Genomic DNA, 18,107 nt, shown 5'->3' on the forward strand with positions numbered 1-18,107 from the left:
AAGGATTTGTTAGTTTGATAGACTTCCCCTTTTGTGAATTTGCCTTTGAGTTAGATAATTTTTGTTTACTTTTTTATTTTAACATTGATGTATGTCGAAAATTACAGTAAACAAAGTATCAAAAAAACTAACCGTTTAAAAAGAAAACGTATCAACTATATTCACACTTATTCGACCACATCCAAGATTTTTCCTCAGAAATCAAATGTTTTAATATTTTTTCAACAGTGTACATGTATTCTAATGTTTCATAGCTTTGGTAGTTGTAACATATTATTTAAAGGGAACGTAACTAACAATTTGGAGTCTAAAAATAACAATTAAGAATTTCTTGATGATTTAAAACATTGATCTTTTTCGTAATGCATACACGGACAATGTAGGTTAAGTGACATAACTTTAAATTGTCCCAATTGTTCTTGCTTATAAAGTAAACAGAAGCTACAAAAAATTGTAGTGTTGTATTCAAAAATGTAGTTACAAAGGATTTTAATATTAAAAGTTCATTAGATATTTCAAAACAAAGCAATCATTTGTGCTGTCATTTCGAAAACAATCAAATTAATAACAATGTAAATGTATGTCATTTTTAAAATTATTTTTATATTAAGGAAGGGCCAATCACAACATAACCTTGGGTCAAAACAATCAGGTCTCTGATAAAACGTCGCATTCATAAGTTGAAAAACTGTGTGAATGATCGACCTAAGTCCATTTTCAGTGACAAAGAGGCTATGAAATGTCTATCATCTCTTCAAGATAAGTATGTTGTTGTTCCTGCGGACAAAGCTTCAAATAATATTGTCTTTGTATGTAAATCGTATTACTACGAGTGTCTTATAAAAGAATTAGGAATAAATGAACACTCAGGTAATCCCACATACAAAAACATATCATTTGACAAGGATGAGATTTTGGCGAATCATAAGTCCTTCATGGCTTCTATGAACATTGCATTGAACAACAAATCCGAGGACTTACCTTGTTTGTATTGGATACCTAAACTTCACAAAATTCCGTACAAACAACGGTACATTGCCGGCTCATCTGCTTGTTCTACTAAAGAATTGTCCATTAGATTGACTAAAATTCTGTCCGCAGTTAAAGAGGGTCTTCAGATATACTGTGAAACTGTTTACTCACGTAGTGGTATTAACCATATGTGGATTCTGAAAAACTCTAAAGAACTTCTGGATAATTCTAAATCTCGGTCTTTTTCTGAAATTAGTTCTATGAAAACTTTTGATTTTTCAACCTTGTATACAACCATTCCCCATGTGAAATTGAAAACCCGTCTAAAAGAAATAATTCACAATGCTTTTCATCATAAAAATGGTAGCATACGCTATAAATTTATCACTTTGGGATACCATAAGGCATATTTTGTTAATAAGGAACAAAAGGGTAAAACATACTACACAGAGGAACAAGTGATCAGTATGCTGGAGTTTCTTATAGACAACATATTTGTTGAATTTGGAGGTAGACTTTTTCAACAAATTGTCGGCATTCCTATGGGAACGAACTGTGCGCCTCTCCTTGCCGACCTCTTCTTATTTTCATATGAATCGGAGTTCCTTCAGACACTTGTCAAAAACAAGAAGATCAAAGAAGCCAGGTTATTTAATTTCACTTTCAGATATATTGATGATGTTCTGTCCATTAACAATCCGAACTTTTCTGATTGGATTCCATTAATATACCCACCAGAACTAGAAATTAAAGAGACCACAGACACGGCTTCCTCTGCCTCATTTTTAGACTTATACCTCGAATTTGACATACACAGTCATCTCAGTACCAGAATCTATGACAAACGAGACGATTTTAATTTTGAAATTATCAATTTCCCCCACCTTAGTAGTAATATACCAACTTCACCTGCATATGGAATATACATTTCCCAACTTATTAGGTATTCAAGAGCTTGCAGCTCCTATTCAGACTTTGTAAAACGTCACCAGTGTCTGAGCAGAAAATTGATGAACCAGGGGTATGTCAAAGAACGTCTCGTCCTTTTTCTAAAAAAGTTCATCGGAAGATACCCAGAACTTGTTGATAAATATTCCGTATCAACTTCACAAATAATACAAGATGGTCTTGAAGTATAGATTTTGCGTACTGACGTTTGTTATCATCTTAATTACGTATTATAGTATTCTTTTATATGTCTTTTTTAGATATTCATTTGAAGTGACTCTGTGGTTACGTAAAACCACATACTTTGAACGGCAAAATTATTTCATTTATTGATATTACTTTTACTTAAGGATCTTGACATACTATGAATGACTAAATTATTTTATTCAATAAGACTACTTTTTCTGTTTAGTCTGTTTTTTATGATATACATTTGACGTGAAACTGTACTTATGTATCCCGTCATACTTTGAACCACACCATTATTTTATTTATTATTATTACTTTTACTGTTAAATCTGGTTTTTGTTATATCTACTTTACGTGAGTCTGCATTTATGTATGCCGTCATACGACAAAATTATTTTTATGTCTACCTGTGCGAATTTCAAACGCGCAATTTTACACCAGTAATGAAAACCTTCTATCATTTATGGGTAGACTTTACATAGATAAATTCAGCCGTATTTGACGTGAAACTGTACTTATGTGTCCCGTCATACTTTGAACCACACCATTATTTTATTTATTATTTTTACTGTAAGTCTCTTTTTTGTTATATCTACTTTACGTGAGTCTGCATTTATGTATGCCGTCATACGACAAAATTATTTTTATGTCTACCTGTACGAATTTCAAACGCGCAATTTTACACCAGTAATGAAAACCTTCTTTCATTTATGGGTAGACTTTACATAGATAAATTCAGCCGTATAAGAAAAGCAAAATGAGAATGTTAAATTTGATGTATGCCTTTTTGTGCTACTTTGTTACATTTGTTGTTTATGTAGTGATATTAAGATGACAACACAATATTGACTGTTGTACCCCTATTTTTGACATTTTTACTCTTTGAGTATGTTTGTTTTGTTCATGCATCGTTGACAATGTAATGGAATTTGATGCGACTGTCATACAAGTGAGAGGTTTAGCTAGCTATAAAACCAAGTTCAATCCACCATTTTCTACATTAGAAAATGCCTGTACCAAGTCAGGAATATGACAGTTGTTATCCATTCGTTTGATGGGTTTGGACTTTTGATTTTGCCTTTTGAATTTTGATTTTGCCTTTTGATTTTTGATTTTCCTTTTTAAATTTTCCTCGGAGTTCAGTATTTTTGTGTTTTTACTTTTTGCCATTGTATCAATTTTCCTTTTTAACTGTTGGTTAGGAGTTTTATTTCCCATTATATTAAATCATACAGCTTTGGGATATACCCACAAAAACGTATTGCATAGAACAGGAAAATGCAATTAAATTCACTAGTAATATTAAGTTCTGTGTTTGTTATTGGTTATGCTGTATTTAAATGTAACAACGGAAAGAATCAGTGTCATTTGAGCCAGTGGGGACAATGGTCATACTGTAAACCATCCTGTGGTGGTGGTACTTCTAGGAAAATTAAACAACTTTGTTGTAATACATCTTATAAAACCATTGAAAAATGTGCAGTAGACTGTAATATTACAGCAAAAGATTACATTGAAGATAAAGTATGTGGACACACGTGTGTGAATGGTGTGTTTAGACAGAACAAGTGTCAGTGTCCACAAAGATTTACTGGAAAATGCTGTGAATCTGGTAAGAAAAATCAAATTCATTGACTGACTTAACAGATTAAATTATTTCGAATGAAATAAAACCTACATAAAGTTACCAGGATCCATCAAAGCATTTTTGGTTTTCTTCGAAAATTACTGTTGTATCGCTTTTTTGACAAGTTTATACGAAAGCCAGATAGTGTCAGGGTAGAGTTTTATTTTTATGTCGTTATAACAACTTAGCTAAGTCGTTATAACGACTTAAATATAAAACTCCACCTTGACACTAACAGGCTTCCGTAGGTTTACCTATTATCTCTTGTTTTGTTTGCTGACACATTGCCGTAATCGACCATTTCTACATAAGGAAATGCCTGTACCAAGTCAAGAGTATGACTGTTGTTTTCTATTTGATCTTTTAGTTTGTCCAGTTGATAAGAGACTTTCGATTTAAATTCGGTATTTGTTTTGCTTTTACTTTTTACAAAATATTTATATAAAAAAAATATATAAAATTTATGAAAACGAACCGGAAGATCTTATTTGATAAATAATAAGGATATGTGGTATGATCACCAATGAGATCAAATGCCCCGACATAAAAATATGAAATAAATCAATTTAGAAAAGCTACTGTCTATTCTATAACAAATATAAAACAACACGTTTAATAATTTATTGCGTCCGACGCGCTTTTCTGGATTCACCTTCATCAGGAACGCTCAAAGCCAAACATTTGAAATCCGAAGATGTATAAGTACCGAAAATCGTTGAAGAGCTATATGTTAAAAATACCTAAAATAAATAGCCAAATTCATCTAAAGCCAACTTTGCCTGAGGGAGTTGAAACCTTAGTTTCATAATAATTTCAAATTTATAAACGGACAATTTTCGTAAAGTTTGTTTAATCATGTCAGTACCGAAACACTGACTACTGAGCTGATGATACCCTCGGGGACTGATAGTCCACCAGCAGAGGTATCGACCCAGTGATGTAAAAATATAAAACAACACGTTTAATAATTTATTGCGTCCGAAGCGCTTTTCTGAATTTACCTTCATCAGGAACGCTCAAAGCCAAACATTTGAAATCCGAAGATGTATAAGTACCGAAAATCGTTGAAGAGCTATATGTTAAAAATACCTAAAATAAATAGCCAAATTCATCTAAAGCCAACTTTGCCTGAGGGAGTTGAAACCTTAGTTTCATAATAATTTCAAATTTATAAACGGACAATTTTCGTAAAGTTTGTTTAATCATGTCAGTACCGAAACACTGACTACTGAGCTGATGATACCCTCGGGGACTGATAGTCCACCAGCAGAGGTATCGACCCAGTGATGTAAAAATATAAAACAACACGTTTAATAATTTATTGCGTCCGAAGCGCTTTTCTGGATTTATCTTCATCAGGAACGCTCAAAGCCAAACATTTGAAATCCGAAGATGTATAAGTACCGAAAATCGTTGAAGAGCTATATGTTAAAAATACCTAAAATAAATAGCCAAATTCATCTGAAGCCAAATTTGCCTGAGGGAGTTGAAACCTTAGTTTCATAATAATTTCAAATTTATAAACGGACAATTTTAGTAAAGTTTGTTTAATCATGTCAGTACCGAAACACTGACTACTGAGCTGATGATACCATCGGGGACTGATAGTCCACCAGCAGAGGTATCGACCCAGTGATGTAAAAATATAAAACAACACGTTTTATAATTTATTGCGTCCGAAGCGCTTCTCTGGATTTACCTTCATCAGGAACGCTCAAAGCCAAACATTTGAAATCCGAAGATGTATAAGTACCGAAAATCGTTGAAGAGCTATATGTTAAAAATACTTAAAATAAATAGCCAAATTCATCTAAAGCCAAATAGTTTACGTTCATGTCAATTAACTACATTATGTTGGTATGATTCATTCGATATTTAATATATTATTGCTTTTTTTTATGTATTATGTAGGCATATTTTGTTTTCAGAAACTTTGAAAGCCTTAAAATTATGGCAAGCCGCTGTGGAATTTATTCCCTATTTATTAATATTAATAAATCATTTATTAATATTAAATATTATTTTTTAATATTAATAAATCGAATTTTTAATATTAATAAATATTTTTTAATATTAAAAAATCGTCATTTTTTAATATTAATAAATAGGTTTTATTTTTTAATATTAAAAAATCATTTTTTAATATTAAATATTCGATTTATTAATATTAAAAAATAATATTTAATATTAAAAAATAGATCCTATTTATTAATATTAAAAAATCATTTTTTAATATTAATAAATCATTTTTTAATATTAAAAAATCATTTTCTAATATCAATAAATGGTCTTATTTTTTAATATTAAAAAATGAATATTTAATATTAAATATTCAGGTTGATTTTTTAATATTAAAAAATCATTTTCTAATATTAATAAATACGCCACCTATATGTAAGAGTTGTTTGAGCGCTTTTATTTACGATGATCATACCTTACTGCAAGCATGTAGCTGAACTAGATCAGTGGAAAATATGAATAACAAAAACATCTACGAAACACCTGCTTTTATCCGGCAATCAGCCAATTATTGTAAAAATAACAAGTTGAAAAATAAAGTTTGTTTTTTTTACTTGTACAAATAAAGTCTCTTGTTACTCCAACTCCATATTGAGCAAAGATCAGCAAACGGTAATGAGAATATTTCTGTTTCTGCCGTGACCACTTCGCGGTCTGCGTTTAAACTATGTAGATTTCTTTGAAAAATGTTAAGAATCAGAGACTTGGATTTAAAAAATAAACTTTAGAGCCCCAGTTGTAAATTGTAGAATATAAACAATAGATGTACATTGTCGGAAATACTAAATGTATGTGTACTCGCTGAGAAAGAAGAGAAAACCTCGGCAAGAGTAGCTTTTCGTTCTGTTTCTAAATCTTCCCGGAACAAAAATGAGTGATTTTAACAACTAAATGATTATGTAATTACAGGTGACCAGATTATCAAAGCTTTATTTGTGATATATGACTGACGTTTAATTGCTATAACAACTGCCCCCAATAAATGTTGACATAACCATGATAACAGGAAAAAGGCAATAAAAGTTATTTTCATGACTGTTCAAAACAATTATAAATTAATTCATGCACGAAAAAGAAATTTTGAAAGATTTATATTCTAAACGGAAAAAAAGTCACAGGATAAAAAGTCACAATATACCTAGGAAAAAAAGTCACAGGAAAAAAAGTCACAAGAAAAAAAGTCACAGGAAAAAAAGTCACAATTTGTTTAAGTAAACATATTTGTCAGAAATATGTTGGAATGCATGTGGAAAGGTCACTTTGTACATGTATGCAATAAATAACTAAAATGGAGTTTTTGAATGCATTGAAAAAAAGTCATAATATATTTGTATCGGATTACTTATTAAAGTTATGTTAGTGGTTAATTTTAAAAGCATATAAAGGAATTATATATATACTAATAAAAGTGTATTGGAATAAATAATGTTCTTTTTTTTTTTATTCAAAATTGACTTTTTAACAAACAGGGAAAACTGAAGTTGTGTCCTTTTATTTAATATTGAGCTAAGTTGTATTTTATTGATATGGCTTCCTACGAAGACAGGAAATCATGGTCTACAAAGGGGGAGGTGCCACAAGAAGCCACACATCAATATCAACAGTCCCTAGATATATATGTTTACAAATACTAAGCTATTATTGATGGCATTGATTTGTTTGTTTAACACTAAATTACACAAAACTTATCTTTATAAAAATTTAAAAAAAAACATGTGGTCAAGTTATATACTTAACTTCTAACTTGTTCTAAATTGTTGCTGTTAAACTCACATTTCTAAGAGATATAAAACAAAAATAGTTACAACAAATCCTTGAAAACATGTATCAATCTAGTACACCAGCATGTACATGTTCCATTTCAATGTTTTGCGATTTATATCTAAATTTCCAAAGTTAGTCGTATAAAATGAATAAAAAATGTCTATTTCCAAACAAAATATCTATTGGGAATGTTTCCCAATATATTCATATATATGTGCGGCCATATGACCATTTCCATAAAAAAAAATACAAATTGGGAATGTTTTTCCTGTTAATACATGTATGTGAAGACCCTATGACTATTTCATGCAAAAAATATATATATATTGTGACTTTTTTTCCTGTGACTTTTTTTCCTACATTCATCTTTTTAGACACTCATTTTTTTATACGGAAATCTATAAAACATTTTGTTTATTATATTTAATGAAATTACTGTTAAAAATATTACTTAACATGAACATATTAATAAAAGCTGCCCATTTAATAGACATAAATGGTAAACAATAAAAGGTCATAGGAAATAATCTTTCTACAATAATTAATAGCTCTTCAAAACTAGTCGAAGAACACTTAGAAAAGAAAGTTCAGTGAAAATGGACTTCATACTAAACTCCAAAACATATAAATGAACTAAAATTTAAAAAAAAACCATACACGACTCAGCAACAAAAGCCAGAGGCTCCTGATTTAGGACATGGGGTTAATAGGTATAGGAAGATGTGGTATGGGTGCCAATGAGAAACCTCTCCATCCAAATAACAATTTATAAAAGTAAACAATTATAGGTCAAGGTACGGCCTTCAACACGGAGCCTTGGCTCACACCGAACAACAAGCTATTAAGCATAATAAAGGGCCCCACAATTACAAGTGTAAAACCATTAAAACAGGAAAACCATTTCTTTTAATGAAATTTGGTTTATAATTTTTAAATGTATAAATGATTTGGTCCATTTTAGAGGTCATGTATAACTCTACCTCCATATCCATGGACCATGGTGCGAATCACTTACTTTGGTAAGCAGGTAAAAGTTCAGGTGGTCTTTGCGACAAACCAGACACCTCATACCCTATCCACTTGTATTTTTGTCCATCTGATGAGTTAAGCCTTTTTCAACTAATTTTTATAGTTCGTTCTTATGTTGTACTGTTATACCACTGTCCCGGGTTAGGGGAGGGTTGGGATCCCGCTAACACGTTTAACCACGCCACATTATGTATGTTTGTGCCTGTCCCAAGTCAGGAGCCTGTAAGTCAGTGGTTGTCGTTTGTTTATGTGTTACATATTTGTTTTTCGTTCATTTTTTATATAAATAAGACCGTTAGTTTTCTCGTTTGAATTGTTTTACATTGTCATTTCGGGGCCTTTATTGGCTGGCTATGCGGTATGGGATTGGCTCATTGTTGAAGGCCATACAGTGACCTATAGTTGTTAATTTCTGTGTCATTTTGGTCTCTTGTGGAGAGTTGTCTCATTAGCAATCATACCACATCTTCTTGTTTATATTCAAAACTTTTACAAGTCTGGTACTATGGGTAATATTAGAGACCATGCCTACCTCTACTTCTGGTCAACATGGAAAATATCTTAGTGGATAATAGGAAAGTTGGCATATTTGCCATACCAAGACACCCAAACTCCCATTTTTTGCTGACATATACGTATGGGTCTAAGCTTTAATTGCTTTAATTACTTTGGGAAATGCCAACCCCCCTCTCTATTTCCAAGGCACACGTAACAAATCTCTTAGTTTGGTTATTAAACTTTGCTGATAAACTCGTACAGTTGTAGGGTTTAAAATGCTATATTCCATTTAAGATTTTCAAGATTTTCAAGATTTTATTCATAACCTCAGACACATACTTGTGTACAAGAGGACAATATATACAAACATATTAAGATAATACATAGCGAGACAGGACAAACGAAACACAAATACATAGTATATTATAAAAGACAATTGGTATAATTAGATTAAGTATTTTATAACTTTCTTCACGAAAATTGATAATTTCCTTTGAACTTGTACGTTACATATAGACGACAGCAAGCCAGTAAATTTGTTCTTGCTTGGATTCATTACATAGTAATTTGGTATAAACTTTGATCTAAGAGCAGAAACATCAGCATTTTTACAGGTAAACAATATATGAAACTCATCCCCTATTCCCTCATTACAAAATGTATATATTCTATTTTCCCTCTTGATCCCCGCCCATCTACCCGTCTCAATAGGTAACTTCAAATTCGAGCATCGAAGTTTAGATATGTAATACCAATAGGACATTCAACAAAAACATGTCATACTGTAGGACATTCAACAAGTACCTATCATACTGTAGGACATTCAACAAGAACTACTATACCAATAGTATATCCAACAAGTACATGTCATACTATAGGACATTCAACAAGGACCTACTATACCATTAGGACATTCAACAAGTACCTGTCATACTGTAGGATATTCAACAAGAACCTACTATACCAATAAGACATTTAACAAGTACCTGTCATACTGTAGGACATTCAACAAGAACCTACTATACCAATAGGATATTCAACAAGTACCTGTCATACTGTAGGACATTTAACAAGTACCTATCATACTGTAGGACATTCAACAAGAACCTACTATACCATTAAGACATTCAACAAGTACCTGTCACACTGTAGGAGATTCAACAAGAACCTACTATACCAATAGGACATTCAACAAAAACCTACTATACCAATAGGACATTCAACAAGTACCAGTCATACTGCAGGACATTAAACAAGAACCTACTATACCAATAGGATATCCAACAAGTACCTGTCATACTGTAGGACATTCAACAAGTACCTATCATACTGTAGGACATTCAACAAGAACCTTCTATACTAATAGGATATCCAACAAGTACCTTACATACTGTAGGACATTCAACAAGTACCTATCATACTGTAGGATATTCAACATGGACCAACTATACCATTAGGACATTCAACAAGTACCTGCCATACTGTAGCATATTCAACAAGAACCTACTATACCAATAGGACATTCAACAAGTACCAGTCATACTGTAGGACATTCAACAAGAACCTACTATACCAATAGGATATCCAACAAGTACCTGTCATACTGTAGGACATTCAACAAGTATCTATCATACTGTAGGACATTTAACAAGAACCTTCTATACCAATAGGATATCCAACAAGTACCTAACATACTGTAGGACATTCAACAAGTACCTATCATACTGTAGGATATTCAACAAGTACCTGTCATACTGTAAGACATTCAACAAGAACCTACTATACCAATAGGATATCCAACAAGTACCTGTCATACTGTAGGACATTCAACAAGAACCTACTATACCATTAGGACATTCAACAAGTACCAAACATACTGTAGGACATTCAACAAGAACCTACTTTACCAATAGGACATACAACAAGAACCTACTATACCAATAGGACATTCAACAAGAACCTACTTTACCAATAGGATATTCAACAAGTAACTATCATACTGTAGGACATTCAACAAGAACCTACTATACTAATATGATATCCAACAAGTACCTTTCATACTGTAGGGCATTCAACAAGTACATATCATACTGTAGGACATTCAACAAGAACCTACTATACCAATAGGATATCCAACAAGTACCTGTCATATTGTGTGACTTTTTTACAAGTACCTAACGTACTGTAGGACATTCAACAAGAACCTACTATACCAATAGGATATCCAACAAGTACATGTCATACTGTAGGACATTCAACAAGAACCTACTATACTGTAGGACATTCAACAAGAACCTACAATACCAATAGGATATCCAACAAGTACATGTAATACTGTAGGACATTCAACAAGAACCTACTATACTGTAGGACATTCAACAAGAACCTACTATACTGTAGGACATTCAACAAGAACTTCTATACCAATAGGATATCCAACAAGTACCTAACATACTGTAGGACATTCAACAAGTACCTATCATACTGTAGGATATTCAACAAGGACCTACTATACCATAAGAACATTTAACAAGTACCTGTCATACTGTAGGATATTCAACAAGAACCTACTATACCAATAAAACATTCAACAAGTACCTTTCATACTGTAGGACATTCAACAAAAACCTACTATACCAATAGGATATTCAACAATTACCTGTCATACTGTAGGACATTTAACAAGTACATATCATAATGTAGGACATTCAACAAGAACCTACTATACCATTAAGACATTGAACAAGTACCTGTCATACTGTAGGAGATTCAACAAGAACCTACTATACCAATAGGACATTCAACAAAAACCTACTATACCAATAGGACATTCAACAAGTACCTGTCATACTGTAGGACATTCAACAAGAACCTACTATACCAACAGAACATTCAACAAGAACCTACTATACCAATTGGACATTAACCAGTACCTGTCCTACTGTAGAACATTCAATAAGAACCTACTATACCAATTGTACATTCAACAAGAACTTACTATACCAATAGGACATTCAACAAGTACCTGTCATACTGTAGGACATTCAATAAGTACTTATCATACTTTAGGACATTCAACAAGAACCTACTATACCAATAGGATATTAAACAAGTACCTAACATACTGTAGGATATCCAGCAAGTACCTATCATACTGTAAGACATTCAATAAGGACCTACTATACCATTAGGACATTCAACAAGTACCTGCCATACTGTAGGACATTCAACAAGAACCTACTATACCACTAGGACATTCAACAAGAACCTACTATACCACTAGGACATTCAACAAGTACCTGTCATACTGTAGGACATTCAACAAGAACCTTCTATACCAATAGGATATCCAACAAGTACATGTCATACTGTAGGACATTCAACAAGAACCTACTATACCAATAGGATATCCAACAAGTACCTAACATACTGTAGGACATTCAACAAGTACCTGTCATACTGTAGGACATTCAACAAGAACCTACTATACCATTAGGACATTCAACAAGTACCTAACATACTGTAGGACATTCAACAAGAACTTATTATACCAAGAGGACATTCAACAAGAACCTTCTATACCAAGAGGACATTCAACAAGAACCTACTATACCAATAGGACATTCAACAAGTACCTAACATACTGTAGGACATTCAACAAGAACCTACTATACCAATAGGACATTCAACAAGAACCTACTTTACCAATAGGATATTCAACAAGTACCTATCATACTGCTGTAGGACATTCAACAAGAACCTACTATACCAATAGGATATCCAACAAGTACCTGTCATATTGTGTGACTTTCAACAAGTACCTAACATACTGTAGGACATTCAACAAGAATCTACTATACCAATAGGATATCCAACAAGTACATGTCATACTGTAGGACATTCAACAAGAACCTACTATACCAATAGGATATCCAACAAGTACCTGTCATACTGTAGGACATTAAACAAGAACCTACTATACCATTAGGACATTCAACAAGTACCAAACATACTGTAGGACATTCAACAAGAACCTACTATACCAATAGGACATTCAACAAGAACCGTTTTTACCAATAGGATATTCAACAAGTACCTATCATACTGTACGACATTCAACAAGAACCTACTATACTAATATGATATCCAACAAGTACCTTTCATACTGTAGGGCATTCAACAAGTACATATCATACTGTAGGACATTCAACAAGAACCTACTATACCATTAGGACATTCAACAAGTACCTAACATACTGTAGGACATTCAACAAGAACCTACTATACCAATTGGATATCCAACAAGTACCTGTCATATTGTGTGACTTTTTTACAAGTACCTAACATACTGTAGGACATTCAACAAGAACCTACTATACCAATAGGATATCCAACAAGTACATGTCATACTGTAGGACATTCAACAAGAACCTACTATACCAATAGGATATCCAACAAGTACATGTCATACTGTAGGACATTCAACAAGAACCTACTATACCAATAGGATATCCAACAAGTACATGTCATACTGTAGGACATTCAACAAGAACCTACTATACTGTAGGACATTCAACAAGACCCTACTATACCAATAGGATATCCAACAAGTACCTAACATACTGTGGGACATTCAACAAGTACCTATCATACTGTAGGATATTCAACAAGGACCTACTATACTATAAGGACATTCAACAAGTACCTGACATACTGTAGGATATTCAACAAGAACCTACTATACCAATAAGACATTCAACAAGTACCTTTCATACTGTAGGACATTCAACAAAAACCTACTATACCAATAGGATATTCAACAAGTACCTGTCATACTGTAGGACATTCAACAAGAACCTACTATACCAATAGGATATCCAACAAGTACATGTCATACTGTAGGACATTCAACAAGAACCTACTATTCCATTAGGACATTCAACAAGTACCTAACATACTGTAGGACATTCAACAAGAACCTACTATACCAAGAGGACATTCAACAAGAACCTTCTATACCAAGAGGACATTCAACAAGAACCTACTATACCAATAGGACATTCAACAAGTACCTAACATACTGTAGGACATTCAACAAGAACCTACTATACCAATAGGACATTCAACAAGAACCTACTATACCAAAAGGACATTCAACAAGAACCTACTTTACCAATAGGATATTCAACAAGTACCTATCATACTGTAGGACATTCAACAAGAACCTACTATACTAATATGATATCCAACAAGTACCTTTCATACTGTAGGACATTCAACAAGTACATATCATACTGTAGGACATTCAACAAGAACCTACTATACCAATAGGATATCCAACAAGTACCTGTCATATTGTGTGACTTTCAACAAGTACCTAACATACTGTAGGACATTCAACAAGAACCTACTATACCAATAGGATATCCAACAAGTACATGTCATACTGTAGGACATTCACCAAGAACCTACTATACCAATAGGATATCCAAAAAGTACATGTCATACTGTAGGACATTCAACAAGAACCTACTATACTGTAGGACATTCAACAAGAACTTCTATACCAATAGGATATCCGACAAGTACCTAACATACTGTAGGACATTCAACAAGTACCTATCATACTGTAGGATATTCAACAAGGACCTACTATACCATAAGAACATTCAACAAGTACCTGTCATACTGTAGGATATTCAACAAGAACCTACTATACCAATAAAACATTAAACAAGTACCTTTCATACTGTAGGACATTCAACAAAAACCTACTATACCAATAGGATATTCAACAATTACCTGTCATACTGTAGGACATTTAACAAGTACATATCATAATGTAGGACATTCAACAAGAACCTACTATACCATTAAGACATTGAACAAGTACCTGTCATACTGTAGGAGATTCAACAAGAACCTACTATACCAATAGGACATTCAACAAAAACCTACTATACCAATAGGACATTCAACAAGTACCTATCATACTGTAAGACATTCAATAAGGACCTACTATACCATTAGGACATTCAACAAGTACCTGCCATACTGTAGGACATTCAACAAGAACCTACTATACCACTAGGACATTCAACAAGTACCGGTCATACTGTAGGACATTCAACAAGAACCTACTATACCAATAGGATATTCAACAAGTACCTGTCATACTGTAGGACATTCAACAAGTACCTATCATACTGTAAGACATTCAACAAGAACCTACTATACCAATAGGACATTCAACAAGTACCTGCTATACCTATAGGACATTCAACAAACACCTGATATATTTAGATGATATTCAACAAGTACCTTCTATGATATTTGGTCAAGAAATAAGCAATTTATACAAAGTATTAGAAATGAATTGTTTCTGTACCCTTGTTGGCCCATCATTCCTAAACAGTTAGGGCCATAACCCCCAAAAGCCATCCCAACCTTCCTTTTCCGGTATGGAACCTTATGGTACATTTTCAGAAAGATCTATACACTAACACAAGTTAGTGTCTGGAAACTCAAAAAATGCTTATTTGGACCGCTTTTTAGGCCCTTTTAAAATTCTTAAACTGTTGTGGCCATAACCCCCAAAATCAATCCCAACCTTGTTTTTGTGGTTTCATAGAGATCCATTTACTTAAACTAAAATTATTGTCTGGAAACTAAGTGTCTTCGGACGACGCAGACGACGACGACGACGTGATACCACAATACGACTGCAAATTTTTTTTGCGGTCGTATACAAATTATTGTTACATTAGAGACTTAGTCTAGTTTAATAAATCTAGCGTACATTGAAGTGCATTTATGTAACAATAACGCAATGTAACATGGTAGCCGTAGACCTAAATAATATGTTACATTTGTAATTATTCAGATCCCTACCCAACCATTTATTCCGGCAACTACTAGTAGTCTCCAATGTAACAATAATGTTTTTGTAATTTAGATGTAGCCAGTGCAATAAAAATATCTACAATATGTGTTGCCCAGTGCGGGTAGCTGATTATGCAGTATGGGCTTTGCTCATTGTTGAAGGCCATACGGTGACCTATAGTTTTTACTTTCTGTGTCATTTGGTCTCTTGTGGAGAGTTGTCTCATTGGTAATCATACAACATTTTCTTTATTAAATAAGCCCTTAATTAAGCAGCATAACTTATATAGTATTTTCACATCTATTTCTTTCTGATTGGGAATAATTAATATACGTCAATTGAAAGTACATATATATTGACGATCTTGCCCCTGGCTACACAAACACATACTAATGATATACACACAGTCAATGCCTCGGGCAGAAGTTCTGTTCATACTTTGGGACAAAATTCAAGAAATTCATATTTCCTTATATCCTGTATATACTCCCTACCTGCTTAGGAATTTGAATGCATGTTTATGGTCATTACACGTAGATCTTTGATTACTCGCAGTTACTGAAAGCTTGATTGATTGATGGATTGTTTAACGTCCAGTGGCAAATAGTTCATGCATGTTCAGGACAAAATCAAAATAATGATAAATATAACAGGAAGCTAGGTTCTGTAATAGGGGTCGTCGAGGACGAAGGTCTGGAAATTTGGAAATCCCATGCATTGGCAAATGAGGGTTTATTGGATAGGAACATAAATTTAGAATTTCAGTAGACCACCTACGAACCCCTCAAAGAGTTGTTGCAAGTTTCTTAACGTGCAGAGAGCGTGGCATTCTCTCTCCATCATGCATCGGATTTAACGTCCCCATTCTGACCTGATTTGACTGCGTCTGTATACATCCTGCACAGCCAAACGGACGCCCAACTTTGGCACGGTTTTATGTAGGTAGAATGAAGACTAAGTGGGAAGCTAGTTGAAAACCAGCAACTAATTAACAAAAAATCATGTGTGTAAGTTGAGGTGGCAATAAGTCCTTACGTAAAACAAAAATTTACGCCTCGTTCCAGAGAGGGACATGAAAGGCTTCTCTTTTGGTGAATAATTTGTCGTTACAGCTCATTTACTTATAACTAAGTTGAGGTTTATTCTAGCATTTGTTGATAGAAGCGAAATGATCTGAACGAAAGTTCTAGTTATATTTTCTATATAAAGGGGGGATATGATGACATTTAAGTATATCCAATACTCCATTCACTAATAGTTACTAGTGTATACATGATATTTGATAATTAAAGAGTTTTGACGACTTCTCTAGCGTGCATCATGTGCATCTGCAGATAGCGTTGTTTATTAATTTTTTTATACAAAAATTATGTGTAGACACGTGCCTAACGTGCCTAAGGCAGCTACGCCCCTGGAAGAAACAAGGTAACTCAACTGTATGCATTGGACTAGTTTGTATGTTTACTTAGTCCAGACTCCAAGTTAGGGAAATCGTATTACAATTATTTGAATGTAAAAAATGGAAGGGTCGAAATTCCGTGTCTTATTTGACTAGTAAAAAGATGCATACAAATCGCTTATGTCGACCCAAGTAAATAAATCGATCGAGAATTTAGTCAGTGGTTCACTTGAATGTGACATTATGTTTTGATTTGTTCCTGAACTTAAATATTGATATGAATAGATCTTTTCAAAGCTCTGATAGGGGCAATGCAGAATATTTAACCACGGTACTGTGGTATGTTTGCCAAATATCGGTCATTCTCAATTTGTTTTGTCCCTAAAACGCTTTTATTTTGGCAAGTTCAGAAACTATTGAAAGAAAATCTAATTAAACATTTAATATTTAATGGTTTATAATCATTAAATAGTTCAAACTTTCCTAAAATACTTGTCAGGGTCGATATAAGATGGTCCGAGCACAGGCACTAGACGTTCTGTCAATAGTATAAAAATATTGGCAATTGGAAGAAAATAGTGTCCATGCATATATATAATACTAGACGTTCTGTCAATAATATAAAAACATTGGTCCGAGTTAACTTAACATAGACTAGTCTCCAAAATTTCCACGGACCGACTTGTCCAATAATCATCATTAAAGCGTTTGACAGATAATGATTGATTTGCCTTATATTAAACGCTAAGGTTACATTGATGTTGATTTTTTAATATTAA

The 18,107-nt window shown here is 33.1% G+C and overlaps 1 protein-coding gene across 2 annotated transcripts in view; it reads left to right on the forward strand.

Moving 5' to 3' along the window:
• Positions 1–18,107, forward strand: part of LOC139518472 (neurogenic locus notch homolog protein 2-like) — a 70,984-nt gene that overhangs the window by 5,739 nt on the left and 47,138 nt on the right. The window contains exon 1 of one of the 2 annotated variants that reach the window (XM_071310000.1): positions 1,449–3,721. The exons of the other annotated variant lie outside the window; for it this stretch is intronic. Coding sequence (XP_071166101.1) covers positions 3,388–3,721 — 334 coding nt within the window. The 5' untranslated portion in view covers positions 1,449–3,387. Of the gene's footprint in view, positions 1–1,448; positions 3,722–18,107 lie in introns of those variants that run through there. 2 annotated transcript variants of the gene reach the window in all.

Source organism: Mytilus edulis, chromosome 1 (genome assembly GCF_963676685.1).
Source record: "Mytilus edulis chromosome 1, xbMytEdul2.2, whole genome shotgun sequence".
NCBI lineage: Eukaryota > Metazoa > Mollusca > Bivalvia > Mytilida > Mytilidae > Mytilus > Mytilus edulis.